This window comes from Rhinoraja longicauda, chromosome 40, assembly GCF_053455715.1.
Source record: "Rhinoraja longicauda isolate Sanriku21f chromosome 40, sRhiLon1.1, whole genome shotgun sequence".
NCBI lineage: Eukaryota > Metazoa > Chordata > Chondrichthyes > Rajiformes > Arhynchobatidae > Rhinoraja > Rhinoraja longicauda.
Genome location: NC_135992.1, coordinates 12315392 through 12336601, shown reverse-complemented (window position 1 = coordinate 12336601; position 21210 = coordinate 12315392). Strand labels below are relative to the sequence as shown.

At 38.7% G+C, this 21210-nt stretch overlaps 1 protein-coding gene across 6 annotated transcripts in view; it reads right to left on the bottom strand.

Moving 5' to 3' along the window:
- The window catches only part of LOC144611573 (activating transcription factor 7-interacting protein 1-like), a 126886-nt gene that overhangs the window by 6826 nt on the left and 98850 nt on the right, over positions 1 to 21210 (bottom strand). For all 6 annotated transcript variants that reach the window (XM_078430736.1, XM_078430739.1, XM_078430735.1 and 3 more), the window contains 5 exons: positions 19341 to 19432; positions 4226 to 4304; positions 2715 to 2927; positions 751 to 969; positions 184 to 293 (listed from right to left, as the gene is read on the bottom strand). In XM_078430736.1, the coding sequence (XP_078286862.1) occupies positions 184 to 293; positions 751 to 969; positions 2715 to 2927; positions 4226 to 4304; positions 19341 to 19432 (713 nt within the window). The remainder of the gene's footprint in view (positions 1 to 183; positions 294 to 750; positions 970 to 2714; positions 2928 to 4225; positions 4305 to 19340; positions 19433 to 21210) is intronic.

The following is a 21210-nucleotide window of genomic DNA, read 5'->3' as shown; positions in this document are numbered from 1 at the left end:
TTCACATTTCTATGTTTCTATTTACAAATTGAAATGAACTAATTGATTTTTTTTCTCACAAATTAGCAGAAAAGCAACATCTTAATTAACTGTTTATTGATTAACTCACCAAATCCCTATCATTGGATATACTGAATAACTGTTGGCACAATGTATTCAGATGCACACTCAGAAATGCCTTACCTGTGAAGGCCGGTGATGTACCGTGAACTGAGGCATATTCGGCATCATTGGGATGGAGATCACATTGTTGACAATGTACGAGGTTTGAGGCAGCCGGACTGACATTCCTACTGAGAGAAGAAAGGCCTTTACTATGGAGAACAGAGTGACTTTTGTACAACACTGGCAGGTTAGTGGGTGATTAGGATAGGTAGCAGGGGATGGTAAATCAATGGCAAAATGATGGACAACTATTTAACTTACAAATGCAATTGTGTAGAAGTATTATGAGCAACAACAAAATAAAAAGCTATGTCAACAATTCCCATTCAAGTTTGCCAAACCATTAGTTGTTTTTATTTGGGATTTGGTCAGCAATTGAGTTTCTTCAGAATTTTAAGCTGGGGTTTCCAAAATCTCACACTCAAAGCATTCAACAGCTTGCTTCTAAAAGAACTTGAGGAATATCACAGGATTGCTTACATGAAAACAGGAAACATCTATGGCAAGAGAAACATGGAGTCAAACATGTTAGGTCTTCTTTCATTTAAAAAAATAGTGAATTAAATGCAAGGAAGTGATTCTTACCACTACCAGGCGGCTGAGGACTGGGCTGGCGCATTGCTTGGCTCTGCGTCGTTACTGCACGCACTACATTATGACTTTGGTATGCAGGGGGGGGCGTTGTGTATACCACTGGATTGGTGTTTCCTCTTTGGAGAGGAGGTGGCAGTCTCACCGGTGTCTGAGATGCGGGTGGTGGCATCTGAGGACGTTGATGCTGCAATATGTTAACACTCGTTTGCCCTATGAACAGAACACATTAAATGTTATGGCAAATCTGCTCAATAATCTTAATAAGACATTAATTTTTAAGCCTTACTAACTAAAGGCTTACCTGAAGATAGACACAAAATGCTGGAGTAACTCAGCGGGACGGACAGCATCTCTGGAGAGAAAGAATGGGTGACGTTTTGGGTCAAGACCCTTCTTCAGACTGAGAAAGAAGGATCTCGACCCGAAATGTCACCCATTCCTGTTATCCAGAGATGCTGCCTGTCCTGCTGCGTTACTCCAGCATTTTGTATTTATCTTCGGTGTAAACCAACATCTGCAGTTCCTTCCCACATAAAGACTTGCCTGTATATTACACCTATCATGACCTCAAAATGTATTAACGTCTTACAGCCAACTCAGTACTTTACTAAAACTTGTAGTTGCTGCTGAAACAGTGGAAATGTTTGGTCCCTATCCCTCTAAACCTGTCCTATCCCTGTGCTCAAGTTACTCTTTTTAACAGAACTAACGAAGGGACAAAACAAATACTTAGTCTTTTTCACAGCTTGGAATGTTTCACAACCTTATTCAGCAGTAAAGGCATTGTTGCAATACAGAAATGCAGTGAATTCCTATGCAAGCTCCTACAAATGTGACACGGGCCAAATAAATTCTTTAAGAAATATCTGTTTAAGAAGAAAAAAATCTCCTGTTTTTCTTCAAATGATGGGTTTAATTAATGTCCACACAGGGATTAATTATTTAGAAATTAAACTGATAAACACTTTTTTGCTTTTAACTATTAGATGATAAAATTGATTATTTTTGGAATGAAAAGTAATTACAAACTTCTGCATTGCTTTGTAATTTGGAAATTTACCAGGACACTTCTGTGACGAGCCACCCATGCGCCCCTCAAGATTTCCCCGTCAGTAGTGCAGAGGATGGAGATTATTCCTCATGCAACAATCTTTTTGCAGCATTGAAGAGCAGCAGGATCTTATCAGTGGGAATGGTAGACTGCAAAACCAGCCATGTTATCAACACCTTGTATATCTCAACATCTCTGACACACACAACCATAACGCACTCCCATTACCCCTTGTCTCCATCCCGCACCACATCGTGGATACAGTGGGTGTGGAGAGGATGTTTCCACGTGGGAGAGTCTAGGATCAGAGGCCATAGCCTCAGGGTAATAGGTTGTACCTTTAGAAAGGAGACGAGGAGGAATTTCTTTAGCCAGAGGGTGCTGAATCAGTAGAATTCATTGCCACAGACGGCTATGGAGGCCAAGTCAATGGATATTTTTAAGGCAGAAAATTGACAGATTCTTGATTAGTAAGGGTGTCAGGATTAGTAAGGGATATCACCACCCTGATAGGTCCCAATCTACTGCAACCAATGTCTTCACTCCTGACCATCCAAATCTCTTCCAATATCCCACCTACCCACCTACCCAACTATCTAAAACTGTGCCGGATTCTTGAATTTCTTTCCAATTCGTCTCCATTTAGTGATGTCCACTCCTTGATACTCCTCTCACATAAACCACCATCAGGCTTAGACCTTTGAACCATGCAACTGAATTTTGCAGTGGCATGGGGGGGGGGGGGGGGGGGAGAGGAAAGAAGCCACGTGTACAGTAGCTGTTTAGCACCTTGCTCCCAAGATCATTAGGATGCACTAGAATTTCTTGGTAGATTCTCATACAAAATAATGGTCATCAGTAAGGTGATGTTCAATATTGGATGCAATATCTGTAAATACTCTACCTGCAGACATGCTGTGCACACTGGCTGTCTGCACAGTTAACCCGACCGTACTGGGGCTGGTCTGGCTTGTTGGTAAGTGGGACTGTGTGGCGGTCTGCTGTGGAGACATTCCCTGGGGGGCTGCAGGAGGTCGAATCTGGGTCTGGATGGTAGGCGTGGATACCAGAAGCAGGCTCGATGCTTGGCTAACAGGCTGATTGCGTTTCCTGGCACCTGGGCAAGAAAACAGTCGTCAAACTAATGCAAGCATATTGTATAACAACTCTCAGAGAAAGAATGGAATATTTTGTGAGCATTATCCATTACTTAACAGTACCCTGATGCAAGTTCACATGCGTTAAATTGCGAAAATGAGCATCTGGTCTTTTCAGCCAAATTGATATCTCATTTAGTCTGCTCTTTAAACACCCCCTATGTACCACTCATAGAATTTATGATCTGTTTTATTTTGTTTGACATGAAGATTGCCATAATAAGAAAATCCTCAGACAATGATTATTTCAAATGTTTAACTTGCTTTGAATGATCAGGAAATTATTTTCTACAGAAAACATCCGTTCAGACCCATTAGGTTGAATGGCCAATTTCTCTGCTGTAAATATTAACACGGCTAATTGACATTAAAAATCTAATTTTTACCGCTGCAATGTTATTGTCTTTTACACGGTGGCACAGCAGTAGAGTTACTGCCTTACAGCGCTAGACTCAGGTTCAATCCCGACAACACGTGCTGTCTGTACAGAGTTTGTACGTTCTCCCCATGACCTGCATGGGTTTTCTCTAGGATCTCCAGTTTTCTCCCACACTCCAAAGACGTACAGACTTGTAGGCTAATTGGCTTGGTAAAAATGGTAAATTGTCCCTCATGTGTGTAGAATAGTCTTAGTGTGCAGGGATCGCTGGTAGGTGTGTCAAAGGGCCTGTTTCCACACTATATCTCTAAACTAAACTAACCTAATAAACGTTTGTCTGATGTACTTTTAAAAAAGTGCCGGCTAAGATGGAACCCAATAATGTGGTTCTCCAAAGGGTTTTTTACTGATCCCAGAAATCGACAATAAAAACACATACGATAAACCCATTGTAAGATGGACCAAGCAGTTATTCTTCCCGAGAGGAGATTCTGCATCAGAGTCAGGCAAGATAGACACAAAATGTTGGAATAACCCAGCGAGTCAGACTGCATCTCTGGAGGAAAGGAATAGGTGAAGTTTCGAGTTGGAACCCTTCTTTAGACTGCCATCTGCAAGCAGTCTGAAGAAGGGCTCCAACCCGAAACATCGCCTACTCCTTTCCTCCAGAGATGTTGCCTGACCCGCTGAGTTACTCCAGCATTTTGTGTCTATCTTCAGTATAAACCAGCAACCAGAGTTCCTTCCTACACACTCCGAATCAGACAAGTCAGTTGGAATTCTGTAAAAGCTGCAGCAGAAGTTGGTAGATTTCAGTGGAGAGTTATGCATCATCAAATACAGGGAGCTGCACAAGAAATATGGTGGAAGAGGTCATACCTTGTGTAGACATTTCATCTTCATCCTCACCCGTCAGGTCAATGACGGCTCCCGTGTCACTTCCTCCTGTCTTTCCACTCTGAAAGAAAAAACTGTTGTTTTGCGAGGGATTCCTCGATGGACTATACATCGACATCTGCTCACTTCACTACATAGAGACCAGTCAGGTGTGAACTGTGTTGTGGCTGCTCACCGTCTTCTCTGGTTTCACTTAATTGCTGATAAACGATCACTTTATTCCTCCATAACTTTTAACACACAGCCTGGTGTTACAAATCATAAAAATAATCAACACTATCTATTGACAGCTTTGAGTGTTGATAATTGTGCGTCTTACCCATTGAACGTCACTGAGACTTAAAGAATGATGAAGGTCAGGCACATTTGTGGCTAAAAGATGGTAAAGATTTTCCTACACGTTACCCAATTTCCCTCTTGATCCTCAAAGTTTTAGCCGAAAGATCTAAGTCACCCTCCGATTTCTAACAAGGAAACGGGTATCTGAGGTTGGGTAGAAGGCAGGAGAGTGGGGTTAGGAAGGAGAGATAGATCGGCCATGATTGAATGGCGGAGTAGACTTGATGGGCCAAATGGCCTAATTCCACTCCTATCACTTATGATATTATGAAACCCTTCCCAAAGAGCCACGAGATACAACCTCTACAGTGCCCACGTCCATTGAGAGGCACCAAATCTTCCTTCACCAGCTTCCTCCCTTTATCTTTGTAGCTTCTGCCTTTCATTTACAGTGGGGGTGAGGGGAGGATCAAATTGCCAACCGTCACATCCATGGGGAACCTCGAAGTCTTTCTCGCTAAGCAGTGGACCATGGAAATATTAAAGTTAGTTTAGTTTATTGTCATGTGTGTCAAGGTACAGCGAAAAGTTTTTTGTTGCATGCTTTCCATTTCTAAGGTCAATATAATATAATATAAGATAATGTAATATAATACAATAAGGAACAGGATATTCTTGCTTGTGCCAGCTTCCTTCTTCAATACGGCCATTGCTGATCTTCTATCACAATGACGCTTTCCTGAACTAATCCGGATTCCCCCAATTCCCTTCGGCAACATTGAAAGTTACTCTGAAGATGGACGCAAATTGCTGGAGTAACTCAGTGGGTTTAGTTTAGTTTATTATCATGTGTACCGAGGTACAGTGAAAAGCTTTTGTTGCGTGCTAACTAGTTAGTGGAAAGACAATACATGATTACAATTGAGCAATTTACAGTGTATGGATACACGATAAGGGAATAACGTTTAGTGCAAGGTAAAGCCAGCAAAGTCTGATCAATGATAGTCCGAGGGTCACCAATGGGGTAGATAGTAGTTCAGGACTGCTCTCTAGTTGTGGTAGGATGATTCAGTTGCCTGATAAGTGCTGGGAAGAAACTGTTCCTGAATGTGGAGGTGTGTGTTTTCACACTTCTGCACCTTTTGCCTGATGGGAGAGGGGAGAAGAGGGATGGTCAGGCAGCATCTCTAGAGAAAAAGAACAGGTGATGTTTTAGGTCTCGACCTTTTTCAGACTGACTTATTCTATTGGTCTCTACATCAGATGTTTTTATAAACAAACTCATGAGTAATTTCCTGTTTTTAAAGTAGATTGTTATATATGGCCTGGTTTTTATATCAATTTTACAGCAGAGAAATTGTAATTAACCTATTGATCTGATAAATGGATCTATTTTATTTGGTTTAACTACGTCTCATTGCAGTATTTTCCGCAATCTCATTGCTATTTAAAAGAATTGGATTTAATATTGATTATCTAGTTTTTAACAACCTCTTAATTTAGGACTTCATACTAACTTTTAAAAATAAAAATTAGCTCTATATCTATTAACATTTCTGTAGTTTTTTCGCAACTGTTGAAAACCTGACGGGGATGGTTCTTGCTCTTAGAACATTTTTCAATTCAATCTACAAAATCTGGAGTTATTGGGAAAACCCTACCAATTCATCTGTTACTACTCCATTTGCTTTCTATTTAGGCTGGTAACTATTGGACCCGGAACACGTGGATACTTTGGATTTATCCACAGACTTCATTTGTTTTTTTTCTGATTAATATAAAAAACAAGCATCTTCCGTATTGTTTTTCTGGTTCTCGCATGTCAATGGTATTCTCTTTTCCCACCTATATAAAGTACATATTTAACACATCTATATCCTGTTTATTCAGCATGTTTTCTCTTTGGCTTGAGGTTCAGTGTTCAAAAATTGTAAACAACTAGTTTTTGAGTCAGAACTGACCAATTCAGACACCCATAGCATACATTTAGTTTTTTCTTCCCAGAAACTAACTGATCTGGTGAGTATTTCCAGCATCTCTGACTTCAGATTTCCAGAACTCCTGTGAACTACATCTCTGTTTCAGCATGCATTTCCCTTGCTTCTATTGCTCTCATTTATCTGTCTTACTCCTCCATATATATCAGGTGTGATTAACAAATATGTGTTTTCCTGTTACACTGCACAAAAGCAAAATAATATTAAATGGACTCCGCATATCGCAGGCATGCTCTTTGTCCCCTCCATCCCTCCCTTCACTGCAACTTAAAATGGGCACGGTTTCTCATTCTTGCGGTTTTATAACTACTCAGGCTGCCATGGAACGAAGTCTGAAGAAGGGTCTTGACCCGAAACATCACCCATTCCTTCTCTCCAGAGATGCTGCCTGTCCCGCTGAGTTACTCCAGCATTTTGTATCTATCTTCACTGTTAGTTATTTGTCAGAATGTTCCATATCAGTCTTCTACTGCAGATCATAGCAGCAAGTGCCAAGACTCCGAACTTTGGCAATCATGCAAATCTACAGAAGAGCAGCATATGGGAATCAATATGGCCAAGTCCTAGTGAGGACTCAATTTTGGGTCTATTTCCTCATTGTTTAACTGTGAATTAGCAATGATAGTTACATTACAAACCAGTAATTCATTTTTCGTCATTAAGATAGAAGTAGAACGATACACTTTGAAGATGTTGTCACATTTGTGAAATAGAACAGGGAAATGTTCTAACACCCACGCTTGGTTCTATCATAACCTGAAGAGCCTAGTCCAATTTCCCAATGGGCAGAATTTCCAAGAAACGGGCTATCATTCTTTGAAATGCAAAATAGTTATGTGTTTTTATTAACTTTATACTTATTGACTTTTATTAAAAGCCTACATTTTTATTAGGCTTTTTTTGGCACAGCATTACAATCTGAATGCAGATTAGGAAAAATGTGGAAGTAGCAGATTTATTTTGCAGGACTATGATATCTGCTGAGCTGGTGGATTTTAGCTGAGGTTGTAGAAAGACTGCTGCAGCCTGTTTCAGTGACCATAAATTTGGGAAAAGGAAATCACCAAGGTTCCTGTATTTAATTTAGGAAATCCCACAGAAACAAGTAGAAGTATAGACGGGATAGTAAGCTGGAGCGAGTAAAGGAAATATTCTTCAGGCAAAAAAAAAATCAAGTCGTAATTATTAGACTGATTATACCCATTTCATGATGAACAAGAGAACCAGAGCTCTTAATTGAATTTGACACCAATTCTGATGCTAGCCTCAACTCCACCCTTGATGACTGTCCGAAGCTGAACGATTATTTGCCATTTGATGTTATATCTGACTCAAGGGTGAGCTTCAGACCACATTACTTCATTATCGTCAAGACTTCCCCAATATTGCCTGGTTCTGCTTCTGTGCTCAATTCCTGCCTCTAGGCTTTACTATTCTTACCACTCTTTAATTTTCAGGCCATCCATAATCTTTTTTGCATGTGTTCTGAGGCCTAAAATATTCATTTTATCCATCATTTTTATGCTTGCTGACTTATGCTGGCTCTTGATTTTAACACTTCTCAAACTTGTTTTCTCCAAGCTCTTCATAGTCCCAACTGCTCTCTTTGCTATTATCTCACTCAATGCTCAACCCTCGGATATATTTCTCTTTCAGTTGCAGACTGTCGATCCTTTCCTAACTCACCCACACACCCTTGCTAGGGATTTCCTCTTAAAACTTGTTTCCCTCCTTCGTCCAAGTTAACACTTTAAAGATGTCCAAACTTCTAATAACCTGCTCTCATAACTTAACGTAGCCCAAACTCATAATTATAATCCTTTGAAACATTTTGCTACATTAATGCTCCATATAAACACAGCTGCTAATGGCAATTAAGCACATCTGAATATCGATCTACATAGAGCATAGAACATCTACCATCTCTTAAAATAAGTAGTTTAAAATCCATGAAGGGTTGTAACTTCATTTATTTAGAAGATGATGTGAACAGAGAGATATTCTGTAATTCTACCATTGTTGCAATGAGGCTACAGTGACTGACTGGGTTTACAATGGAATGGGGATTACTGAAGAGACAATAGCTGAGCATTGCAGTACATTGTTGAGAGATATACTAGCATTGTGATTATGTTACTAGACTAACATTGACCCCTGGACAAATACTCCGGACACAAGTTCAATCCCTACTGTAGCAACGTATACATGATTTTTTTCTCCAGAAAATGAAAGCCATTGGATTGTTGTTAAACCCCCCCACCCGGTTCCCAAGGTCCTATTGGGAAATGTCCTTAGCGTGTTCTACATGGAATTAAAACCCACAGGAATGTGGCTAACTCTTAATTAATCTCTGAAAAAGCCTGTAACTCACTTGGCTATATCATTATCATTCACCATGGGAACAGTGCACATGAAAGATTGCAGAGGCTCAAGGCAGCTCAATAAAAAAAGCCTCAACAGTCTGGGTCTATGTAGTGGACAGGAAAATACAATTAATAGAGAGAAGTTAGAGTGCACTATGGCATGAGAGTGTAAAGTAATACATTGTACATCACATTCAGAAATCATGGATATAAACAGCTTACGGTAAAATTAAAAAAAAGGGTACAGTGACACAGACTTGTGGAAACAAGACAGGAGATAGATTGTTCAAGGACAGAGAAGTTCAAAGTAGAAACTAAGACCACAAGTAATTCAGCTAGCTGGGGGTTTGAGGATCGAGAAGGAACTGCAGCGTCTGACTGGGTCAGATTAAACTGCAATAGGCCAAAAATAGTCAGCAAGATCATATAGTGCAACACTGTAAAGTCTACACGAGAAAAGACAAAAGCCAGTAATAGCATGAGGAAAAAATTAGACAACAATGCAGCTTTTTCACTGGGACAATAAAAAATATAACAATGATCCAATTAAAATGATCAATCAGTATAATGCAACATTTGAGTCTGGTAACTGCGAAACATCCTTATGTTAAATTTAATATTTAGAATAGAATGTACATGTTACCAAAGATTAAGTCGTCTATTCTCTTGAAAGCTGGGTAGCACAGAGATAGAAATGTTGTGGGACCATCTTATTTGGAAACATTTCACACTTTCAACTTAATATTATCATCCCAATTTTCTATCTTTTGTATCATGCCAGTAAATATCTCAATGATTTTTAAAAAGTAACTCTACTAATAGATGGAAAAATAGAACAAGAATTTGGGATTCTCTAATGACTGTGTAAATGGCCTCGCAGAAGCAATTTTATCATTTAGAATAGAAGACAAAACCCACTGATGGAGTGGCATCCAATATACAGCATTCACATTAAAGCTTTAGTGTGCAATAACATCTACAGACTAGAGGAACAATACTGATGAAAACTGAGCTGGCAACCAACTTGGTCCCAAGTCCATATTATGCAGTTGCTCAACTATTTGCTGTTGGCTATTTAGACTTAAAAGGCATTTAAGATACATTCCAGCTGAAATGTTTTTGATTTTTTTGGGGACAAAATGTCAGTGCCCAAGATGATTCTAACAACTCAGGTCAGCCAATTGAAAGTCTTGCATTCTAATCCGTCAACTGATTCTGCCCGTCCGTACTTAATTTGGAGTATTGTGAGCAATTTTGGACACCATATCTGAGGAAGGACATGCTGGCTCTGGAGAGGGTCCAGGGCAGGTTTACTAAAATGATCCCAGGAATTAGTAGGTTAACATATGTTGAGCATTTGAAGGCCTCTAGACACTGGAGTTTTGTAGGATGAGGGGGGGACCTCATTGAAACTTACCGAATAGTGAAAGGCCTGGTTAGGGTGCTTATGGAGAGGATGTTTCCACTCGTGGGAGAGTTTAGGACCAGACGTCATAGCCTCAGAATTAAAGGACGTTCCTTTAAGAAGATGAGGAGGAATTTCTGTAGTCAGAGGGTGGTGAATCTGTGGAATTCTTTGCCACAGAAGGCTGTGGAGGCCAAGTCAATGAATATTTTTAAGGCAGCAATAGATTCTTGATTAGTACGGGTGTCAAGGGTTATGGGGAGAAGGCAGAAGAATGTGGTTAGGAGGGAGTGATAGATCAGCCATGGTTGAATGGCGGAGTAGACTTGATGGGCTGAATGGTCTAATTCTGCTCCTATCACATGACCTTCTAACCTTAATGTTACCGAGCAGATTGTATGTTACTGACTGGCAACGAGTTTTCTTCCAATCCAAAAGAAGGGAGAGTTAAAGCCTTCCCGATATATTGATGAGGCTCACTCTTCGTAAACCACTAATGGTTTGATAAGCCAGGTTTCACTGTAAATGATGGAATTATAATGCAACTCCTATTCCACTACGAAACATTTGCATTATCAATTTCTTTTTGGTTTTCATTGATAATGAACCCATCACTTGTCAAAACGTTACGATCGTATTTGTAAAGAGCATAGAATTGACAACAAAATAAAATCACCATTTTTATTATATAACGCCATGGTCATAAGTGCAAAATCTGAATGGTTAGAACTCGTGCATTATTCAGGACAATGCACTGTTCTCCTTGAGTTTTAAATGAGCGCCACCTGCTGAGTTCAGTTCAGTAGACAATGTACCAAAAGATAGAAAAAGAAGAGTTTACAATAAAGCCACACTGGCTCTAAACTGGTGCTGCCAGTATTCTAGGTCCACAACATTCTGAGTTATCCACAGATAACCCCAAAACAATAAGTTAATCACTCTGATGATATAATTCAAACATAAATATATTTTTTTAATACATTAAACTGTGGTAAATTAGTATTAACAAGACATTGCAAAATGATTATTAGCGGTCTTTACCTAGCTCATTGCCACATGCACCACAGAGTGAATGAAAATTCTCATGTAAAGTGTACAGATAACACGAACAAAACTACAACAGATGCTCCTAGGCGTTATATAATCGCAATAATGAACTGGAAGGTGTATATTATTGTATACACTTTGGGTAGGCATTCTTTGCATCCTTTCCCCATGGGATTCCAAAATATAAAACCAAAATTGTCGCCATCACTCAGACTTCAATGTTGTAGTATTTTACCCTCTTGGGCTTGGAAGACAGCAGAACCCTAGTAGTTTAGACACAATTATGACTCCCTAATCAGTATAATCTATAACAAAAACCCCATTGTTTCTAAGTTAATATTTTGGGATAAAGGGGGATCTGGGATTACAACCTCTCGCGTAGTAAAAGCCACTTGCCCCTCACTCTATCCATACAAACAGCATCAAATTGTCATGTTAGCTGAAAGTGCAGAATTATTTGCCTCAAACATGAAGTCTGCTCCAAAGCAGAGGTTGGACTCTAAATCTAGTGCTAAATCGTGCTAAATCCAGTTACAGAGCCATAATTAATAAATAGAAGCCAATCAAGATCTTCAAATCATACCATTTTATACAATATCTTGATGCATGACTCTAACAGAAAACCTCCCCTGAAAGGAACAGCCTTGTTTATAACACTATATAAGGTGCCATGCATATTAGAATAAACCAATATGGTTTTAATGTCTTGTGCAAAATGGGATAAGCATATTAGAAACAGATTATTTAGTATAATCCAATTGTTTATTAGGTTTTACTTAATGTATTTTTATTTTACTGCTACTTGCATGGAAGGGAAATTGTTCCAATTATTTGAGAACTTGAGGACTTAATGAATGATCTTGCCCTCTGATATGGGTCAGCCATGTGTCAACAGATTGTCAACTTCTGACAATCTTAGCTCAGTCTAATATTTTTAAAATATTCAACTTTAGGCTGAAATACAAGTAATATTTACAAGTTTCCTTTTGGAAATTTTGTACAGCATTGCATTGGGTTTTGTGAAATTGGTCTAGTAACCTGCAGATGTTTGCCACTATGATTATTTCTAAAACATAGAAACACACATTTTAAAAGGCTGCTTTACTTCTAGAGTTCCTACACTAATATGTACGTTTTTGTTTGAGTATCAATTTTTGCTTTGGATAAGACAATATTGAAATTAATTTCCTTCCACCCAAACAATTTTAAGGCACAGATGTTTTGTTCACATCATTAGCCTCCTCTTGCCCAAGATTAAATCACAAAGTACACTGCATGGGAGACAGGGAAATGACCGATAAGATTTGATGGGCCAGTGCATTATTTGCTAATATACACCACCTTATTATTATTTTGAATGAAAAATATATAATATATCACATATTTTTAGATTGCATTTTTTAAACTGGCAGTAAGTAATTAAAGCACTTCAGCATTAAAAAATAATGCAAAACCTTTTACAATATTAACTCCAAAATGTTACTTATTTTGAGCTTTTGATGACTGAGGTAGCTTTACCCAGGACTAATAAAATTCATTTTTTTAAAACCTGCATTTGGGCCTGGAGGCAAGTATCAGTAGAAATAAATCTATATAGCCAACTGAACTAGTTCAACTCGCCACCACCACCTCAGTAATGCTCAGGAAAACAATATTCATATTTCACAATTCCTTTATTTATAATGATGCAATATAAGATGCCCAGATTTCTTAAACCTTGTCACAAAATACAGTAATATTGCACTGCAACATCAAGATATCTGCTTTCTTCACAGATGTGTTCCAATCTGTTGAATGCATCTAACAATTTTTTATTAATGCTCGATCTTAATACTTGAAAATGAAACGGCTCCAACTTTTTAAGTAATTGGGGAATGGAACAACAGCCCTGGATCAAAAGTGCAATGTCAACAAATGGCTAAGTATGTTTTGGCTCACAGAAACACAACTTGCATATTCAAATCCTATTACAGCAAATTGAAAATTGTGGGTTAATTTTTGCCTTCATTGCTCTATTCAGTAATTAATTCTATTACTATTTCTACACAGAGAACTTTGCAATAGCATATCTAAACCCCTTTTACCAGAATCTCCTTTTTTAAATTCTTACGTATTTTAACTTGAACAGATTTCTAAATTTACATTTTATATAATTATAGCTATCTTGATTAAGAAGAGCTAAAACATGTTTCTAAAAGCCAATTTCTTCCTGTGTTTTATTTTATTATGCCGTCAGATAGTGGCAAATAAATATCAATGATACTCTTTACTGAAGCAGTGACGTTAAATTAGGGGTAATGCAACTGGAAGCTTTACATGATGAAGGATTTAGTACAGATTCCCAGACTTATACTGCATGGAAACAGGCCTTTAGGCCCAAGTCATCCATGACGACCAAGCTGCCCATCTACACTAATCCCATCTGCCTGTATTTAGCCTATATCCCTCCAAGCCTTTCCTGGCCATGAACCTGTCCAAAAATCATTGTAGCATCATCATTGCACTTGCCGCTACTGCCTCCTCTGGCAGTCTATTCCCTACATCTGCCATCTGTGTGAAAAATAAGTCCCTCAGATTTCCTTTGAATCTTTGTCTGCTGGCTATTAGCCCATGCTGCCCTAGGAAATAGGATGTGACTTTCTACCTTATCTATGCCCCTCATAATTTTAACCTCGGCCTCTTCTCTCAGGAAAAAGTGTCCCAGTCTATCCAATCTCCCTTTATAACTAAAGACCTCCAGTTCAGGTAATATTCATGTGAATCATTTGCATTATTCATGTGAATCTTTTGCATCTTCTCTGGCTTAATTACATTCTTCAATTTACCTTTATAAATACAAAAAGGCCTCCTCCGTGGAAACAATAATTTCATCAGAGATAGGAGCAGAATTAAGCCATTCGGCCCATCAAGTCTACTCCACCATCCAATGTAATCCAATTAGATGGGCTACATTTGTACCCTTGCCTCTGTGTTGTAATTTGATCTCAGCTAAAATTGCAAGTGTGTCGTTTAGTCAAATCTCATGAGTTCAATGGTAAGTCACTAACAGAAGGAACAACTTCCACTATGTAACCTGAGCACTAAGTATTCCAAAGTATTTAATGACATGGAAAACAAAAATACACAAAGAAGGAACTACAAAATTTACGATGGTCACCATATGTGTGGATGGAGAAATGTAGGGATTTTAAAAAAGCAACTTCTAGAATTTGGCTGCACCGAAAAAGTTTTTAAATTACTAATTGAATAATGGAGGCGATTTTTTTTGTGAATGGTAGAACAAGAGGCTCAATAAGGCTTTAAGGTAAACCAGAGAAACCAGCATGGCACAAGGCAACTAGGAGGGAGATTGCAAATGACATAAGTGATAAGAAAAGATCTTTGCATGAAATAAGGATAATGCTTATTTTGGAGTTTTTGTAATCTTTTAATGATGTTTATTGCAGGACTAATTTAGAAGCTGAGTTTAAAGTAATAATAGCTTGAATGAGACATTTGGTGCAGGCAAAAGAATGGGCACAGACATTGATGGAAAGACAGAAATTAAAGTCTCACATTATTGTATACCAAAGCTAACATTTGGTGGTGAAGGATGCCAAAATAGGATTTTACAGAGAGGGGCTCAAGACGAGTTAAGATACTGAATAGGAGTGTAATTCCTTTGGTGATGATGTTTATCTGTGGATAGGTTTCCTGCCACTATATAATGAAAGATAAGGGTGAAAAGATAAAGCTGGATTGCATTAATCAAACAAAGCAACCGCTAAGGTTAAAACTTCAAAGAGGCAGCACTGCAGAAAAGAAGAATGGTATGTTTTGAATCGTGGTGCAAACAGTAGAGCAGAAACTAATGCTGGAAATTCATAACCACTTTGCATCTTGGACAAGTGCAGATGTGAAAACAAGTCCTCAACATCTCACAATAATAGTACACGAGTTACTCCAACATTTTGCATCTATCTTCGGTTTAAACCAGCATTTGCAGTTCCTTCCTACAACACCACAGAAAGAATGGCTGGTGCACTATAGCCATTTAAGCTAGGATAAGTTCAGGCTTGGCTCTGTAGTAATCAACAAATATAGGTATTACAAGGTTAAGAAGGCAAGGAGGAAAGTTTGCATACGCCACTGATTTTGTCCCTAAAATCAGATGCCACATAAACTGGAAACAATACCTCAGCTGTGGCCTAAGCAGTAATTTGCAAAACCGTTTGCATATTTTGTGCTTTTATACTCTACACCTCAATGTAAAAAGCCAAGCATCCAACCTGCTTTTGCATCCCAACCCACTCCTTTCAGTCACAGGCATGAAAGTATGTGATCTGTTTCCCACACCCCTTTAAAATTGTACTTTTTAGTTTGTTTTAGTTTTATATACATTTATAGATAAATTAATTATATGGATTTATCTAATGAAAAAAGGAAAATTATTTTTTCAATAAAAATTCCATCTTGCTTGTTCAACTGAGAACACATCTATTTCAGCAACATTCATAGCGGTTAAAGGAAAAAATATACTACTTAAATATTTTATACGTTCAATGTCCACTGATTGAAAGGGATTCTATCTCTCAATCTGATATGGAGACATGTAATTCTGCTGCTACAATAAAATTCCAGAAATATCTCCTACATATATGCTACCCATAGGAGGTTAAGTGTCTCATATCCAGCAAGGATAATAGTTTAACTCCAGATCCTAGATAATGTGATTAAAGGTTGTGTTGGAAATTTTATGGACATTTGCAACCATTACTGGACACTTAGCACTACAAAGGAACCAGCTTTTGATGTCAGATTTCATCCAATACAAAATTGAGCTGTATTTTTTACATTTTATTGGCACAAGATTGATTTCTGATTTAGCATTTTGTGAGTTTTATAATTAAAGTACCATTCTGAATTGGTATCCTCGGACTTCCTGCATTGTAATCAGTGCTATAACAAAGGCCCAGCATTTCAGACCTTTGCGTGAAGCAGCTAAGTCTAGGTGCTGCTTTGCCAGATATCTACATCAAGCCTGTGGTCTCCTCATTGTATACTTTTGGACCCACAGTACACCCAATTTCAACGCCTATGCAGATTCCCAGCTTCAACATCTTTGCTGTCCCTTTTTAATCAGACATAATAACAGATAAAATATACTTTAGGAGTAATGCTGACTGAGTAGGGAATTATTACAGCAGCTTACAATCATATTTTATAAAATAGCCGACCTCTATTGATCAAAAGCTCAATTTAAAGAACTGGTATTCTCATTGACTCAGTCATGTTAAATACAACACCAAAATTTCAAACTATTATACTTTTACAGCTGTTTATTTCAGAACTATATTATATATATTCATTCTTTTAAAACAGAACATTGCTAATTTAAAATATGTTTCTGTGCAGTTATTGAATTTCATTCACTGTACCACACAGTTCATGTGAGCGGTTCCTGCTTTATGACACAGTTCTGCAAAATGATCCCACTAGTTTTCCCAGAAAGCAGGTTGGGATTCAAAGTCACTATGTTCCCTGTGGAAGCTGAAGTTCCTGCTTGTGGTTCATGTACTGCAGAGCTTGGAGCTGCGTAAATGTAGTTGAATCCCGCATTGTCTAACATGTCGGACCAGGCCCGGTACTGAAATTCAGCAGCTCCCCAGTAGTTTCTAATGCTGGATTCTGAACGGTGTCCTGTAAGTGCCATGATCTCTCTTGCTCCGAGGCCTGCATCGCACAAGAGACGGACTGTCGTAGTTCTGAGTGATTGGTTGGTGTACCTCTGGGACAGTCTGGCAGCAATACTGATTCTAGGCATCATGCTTCCCAGATAATTCACCCCCATCGGCTCTCGCTTATACCAGACAGGTTGTTCACGTAACTGTTCTGATGTTAATTTTAGAGGATGAAGGTAAAAGGCAGGAGGTTCAGGTGGCAGCTTAGATATATAAAGCTCAAGTGAGGTGACTGGACAGTTTGCATCTCCTGGCATATCGTACATCCGCCCCAGTTTCAACGGGTCCTCGCGGCTCCTATTTTTTCCAGTGTATTTCAGCACTGCATAGCGTCGTCCATTGGGATCTCGCTTGATAACAAAAGCATCCGGAGGGAGGTCCCGAAGGATTTCCCGCCCACGCTTGGCAAAGTGCGACTGCAGGTCAAACCAGACTTTATTCACGAGTGCAAGGGGTGTATGAAGTCCCAGAACCCCAGATGTTCTGATCTTTCGATGGTCGTCTGCATTGATTGGGGGGTGATGATTTGTCTCATCCTTCCCTTGCTTTCTTAGTATTTTAAGCACTCCCAGAAACACACTATTGGCACTGCTGAATTCCTTATCCTGCATCAGGCAGATCTGCCGGCTATAAACAGGCATCTTAAGGTGCCTGTTTAAACCAGCTCGGATCGATTTATAACTGGAAATACTATAAGTGTTACCATCATGATTCCTCACTGTGCCGTAAAACTCTCTCAAAATACCATTAAGTTCTTCTACTGATATGCTTTCAAATTTATCATCTTTGCCCTTTTCAATAAGCCACAGTTTTAGGATATTCACTGCCCAATCTGTCTGCTTGCGTGTGTTCTTCTCGTTGCGTTCCTCCTTGAGCCCAATAAGATCCTCTTCTGTCACACTAACATGTCGTCTAGCACCGTCTAAAAGCTCGCCACTGGCAACGTGTTCATCTGTCATTTGGTCCTCAAAACTGAGCAGAGTGTTGCCGTCGAAAATGCCGAAGGTGTAGAGTGGGGAGGGAGACGCTGTTTTGTCGGACAGCTGTGAATTGCGGAGTAATACGTAATTTTTTGATATAATGTTTTAAAAAAATTAATTAAATTAAAGACAAAGAAAAATTATCCAGCAGGTGACGTTCGTTAGGCAAAAGTATCTCAATACTCAACAGCGCACAGCCTATTAACCAGTCACTTTCACACATTACAAACCATGGCATTACATGTTGTCACAGAAATAGTAGAAAGACAAATTGGTGTTGAGTTTGGAAAAACCCCCAAAAGAATGCTAAATCTCTTACATAGCTAGATGATCTTTCAACTGCTCAGGAACTATGAATCCAAATGGAGAATAATACATCCTATTCATGCATGTATTCTCTAGAAGAACTGGAAAAACTTTATTGTTGCACTGAAGAGAATCTGTAATAGAAATGGGAATAGGCTTACAATTTCTGACAAACCTTGGCTGACTGAACCTCTGTGCCAGCACTCTGATGGGCTTCAGCGACGAGTTACCCAGATGCAGAATAAGGTTTTCATAAGTAAGAGGCAGAGCAGCAATGAGAATCACATCAGATACTCCACCACACTGAAACATTCGGAAAACTTTGAGCAGCCAACTTTTTGAGGAATGAATGAGGAATGCAGCCATATTCTGCTAATAGGTTCTGGTTTCATTTAGAGAATCTTTCCAGTTTATTTAGAGAATGCACAAAACTTCCTCTCTCACCCTTTCTGTGTTATCTTTCAACCAAATGGTTTGCAGATCTGTCTTCTTTCTGACAACGGAAAGTTATAAATGCATAGCATAATGCAGATGATACAGCTATTTGCCCACCCCACAGTTTATTCTCTTTGGGTGTTCGTGAAAATCTTCCACCATCGTAAATCTTTATACTGAATGATCCATAATTTTAACATCCATTATACTAAATGAACACATGTGACATCTCTTTCTGACTCGATCCCCTGTGGATTTGGCAAAAATGGAAATTTATCAATAAAAGGCTATATTATAATTCACTGTCAGTGGAGAGGTTATCATGAAGATCATGCCACTCCTTAAAGCTCTAGTGGCCCAACATTGTAAGCAGGTGCATGTTCAACTATCCCGAGAATGGAATGATATGACGATTCTGGTTGATCATATTCCTTTACAAACAACAACCAAATTCCACCAAAAAGGTATAATTCTACTATCTTTCTAGCCACATCTGGTCAGCAGTTGCACTTCAGTGGGCTATAACTGATGCTATCAAGTGCCATGATAAATGTGCTGTACCCACCTGGTTGCCACTAGGAGATGTTTTCTTAATGGCTGGGGACTCTCCGGGAAGTGCTGTAGAATGTTTCTGGGTGGCCTGACTGAGGCTACTTTCTGTTAATAGGGTAAAAGCAATTCATTAATGTTTCAGCTTAACACAAGAATGTCAAGAGACAAGTTTTTGAAACATTTCCTTTCAAAGATTCTTTGTTCCAACTACTGCTGCAATATTAATCTTTTCGCTCAGCGCAAAAGCAATTCTAGTTTTAAAATTAGCACCAACAACTTGAATAAATGTTTCTTACAGCTCGCATTAAAACACAACCTAAAGGGTGCATAAGAAGACAATTACATAACATTGTTATATACCTTCCGTATCCTTCTAAGTTGTATACTTATATATGCAGTTTCCAAGTTAATTTACATCTGGATGCAGTTATATAACTTATACATCATGAAATCATTGTTTCCTTTCATGATTTCCTGGCAATGAACAGTAATTTTTTAGCATTTTCTATTTTTTGTTTAATTCCAAAGGTCTCGTGTACATTGTAACCCACTTTACTGACATTCTAATAATAGGCCATTATACAGCCAAAACTAGTGCACCTCAATTGAAAGGTTCACATAAGCAAATTTTAGTGTTAGCTATAATTGCTGTTTCTCATCCTTTCATTCCCAAACTGTCAATTTTAAAAGGCTAATGAGTTTCAAAACCAGTTCAGGCCATCAGTTTCGAATAAACCAGAATTCAACCCACTCAGCTGGGTGTAGGAGGCAGAGGTGGGTGCATGGAATGCATTTCATAAAAATAAAGGCAACAAATTTAGACTGCATACAATTGTAACATCACTCAGACAAACTTCTACAAGTTTCTGATAACTTATGCATCCAGGAATCATAAAGTTTATGAGGTTGGAAATTGTTCTTATGCCAGTTCCTTGAAACAACTAGTTAATAGAACCGTTGAGCTACAAGGAATACTGAATGGAGACCGGCCCTTCAGTTCACTGAGTCCATGCTGGCCATAAAGCACCTAATTACACTAATCCTATCTTTAACCATTTTATTCTCTCGACATTCCCATTAGCTTCCTCTGGATTCTATCACTGATCTACACACACCAGACAAGTTAGAGTGACCAATTAACCTACCAACTTACACACTATTTTGAAATGTGGGAAAAACCAATGGAACCAGAGGAAACACACAGTCACAGGGAGAATGTGCAAACAGCACACAGATGGCACAATAAGTCAGAATTGAACCTAGGTTGCTGGAACTGTGAGGCAGCAACTCAATTAGCTGAATAATCTCACTTTCTAACTATTTCATGGAGCTCTGCAAATTTCTCTTTTTCATGTATACCACGTTTTAAAGTTGCTCCTATGATTACCTTCCACTCTCCTTTCAGGCCACACTTGCTGGAACATACATTTTTTTCCTAATCTCCCCTCTCCTGCTATTCTCAATTAGAACTCCAATTAATTTAAACTTGTGATCTCAAGTGACTATGAGTTTGAACACCTGTGTAAGTCCCCCTTTAACTTTCCCTGCTCTCAGGAGAACAACCCTTAGTAATCAAGACTTCACATCACATATGTTCTTAATTCCTAATAACACTCTTAGTCACAGCCATACAGCATGGAAAAACAGGCCCATCGGCCCAACTTGCACACCAACCAACATGTTCCATCTATATTAGTCCCACCTGCCTGCATTTGGCCCATATATAATAATAATAATAATAAGCATTTATTTTATATAGCGCTTTACCAGGAGCTCAAAGCGCTTTACAAAAACAATCATAACATAAAAACAAACAGACAAACTATCCTGACGGAGAAGCGGCGAACAAACAGCGCCAGCGTCCTCTCACGTCAGGGTCCGGC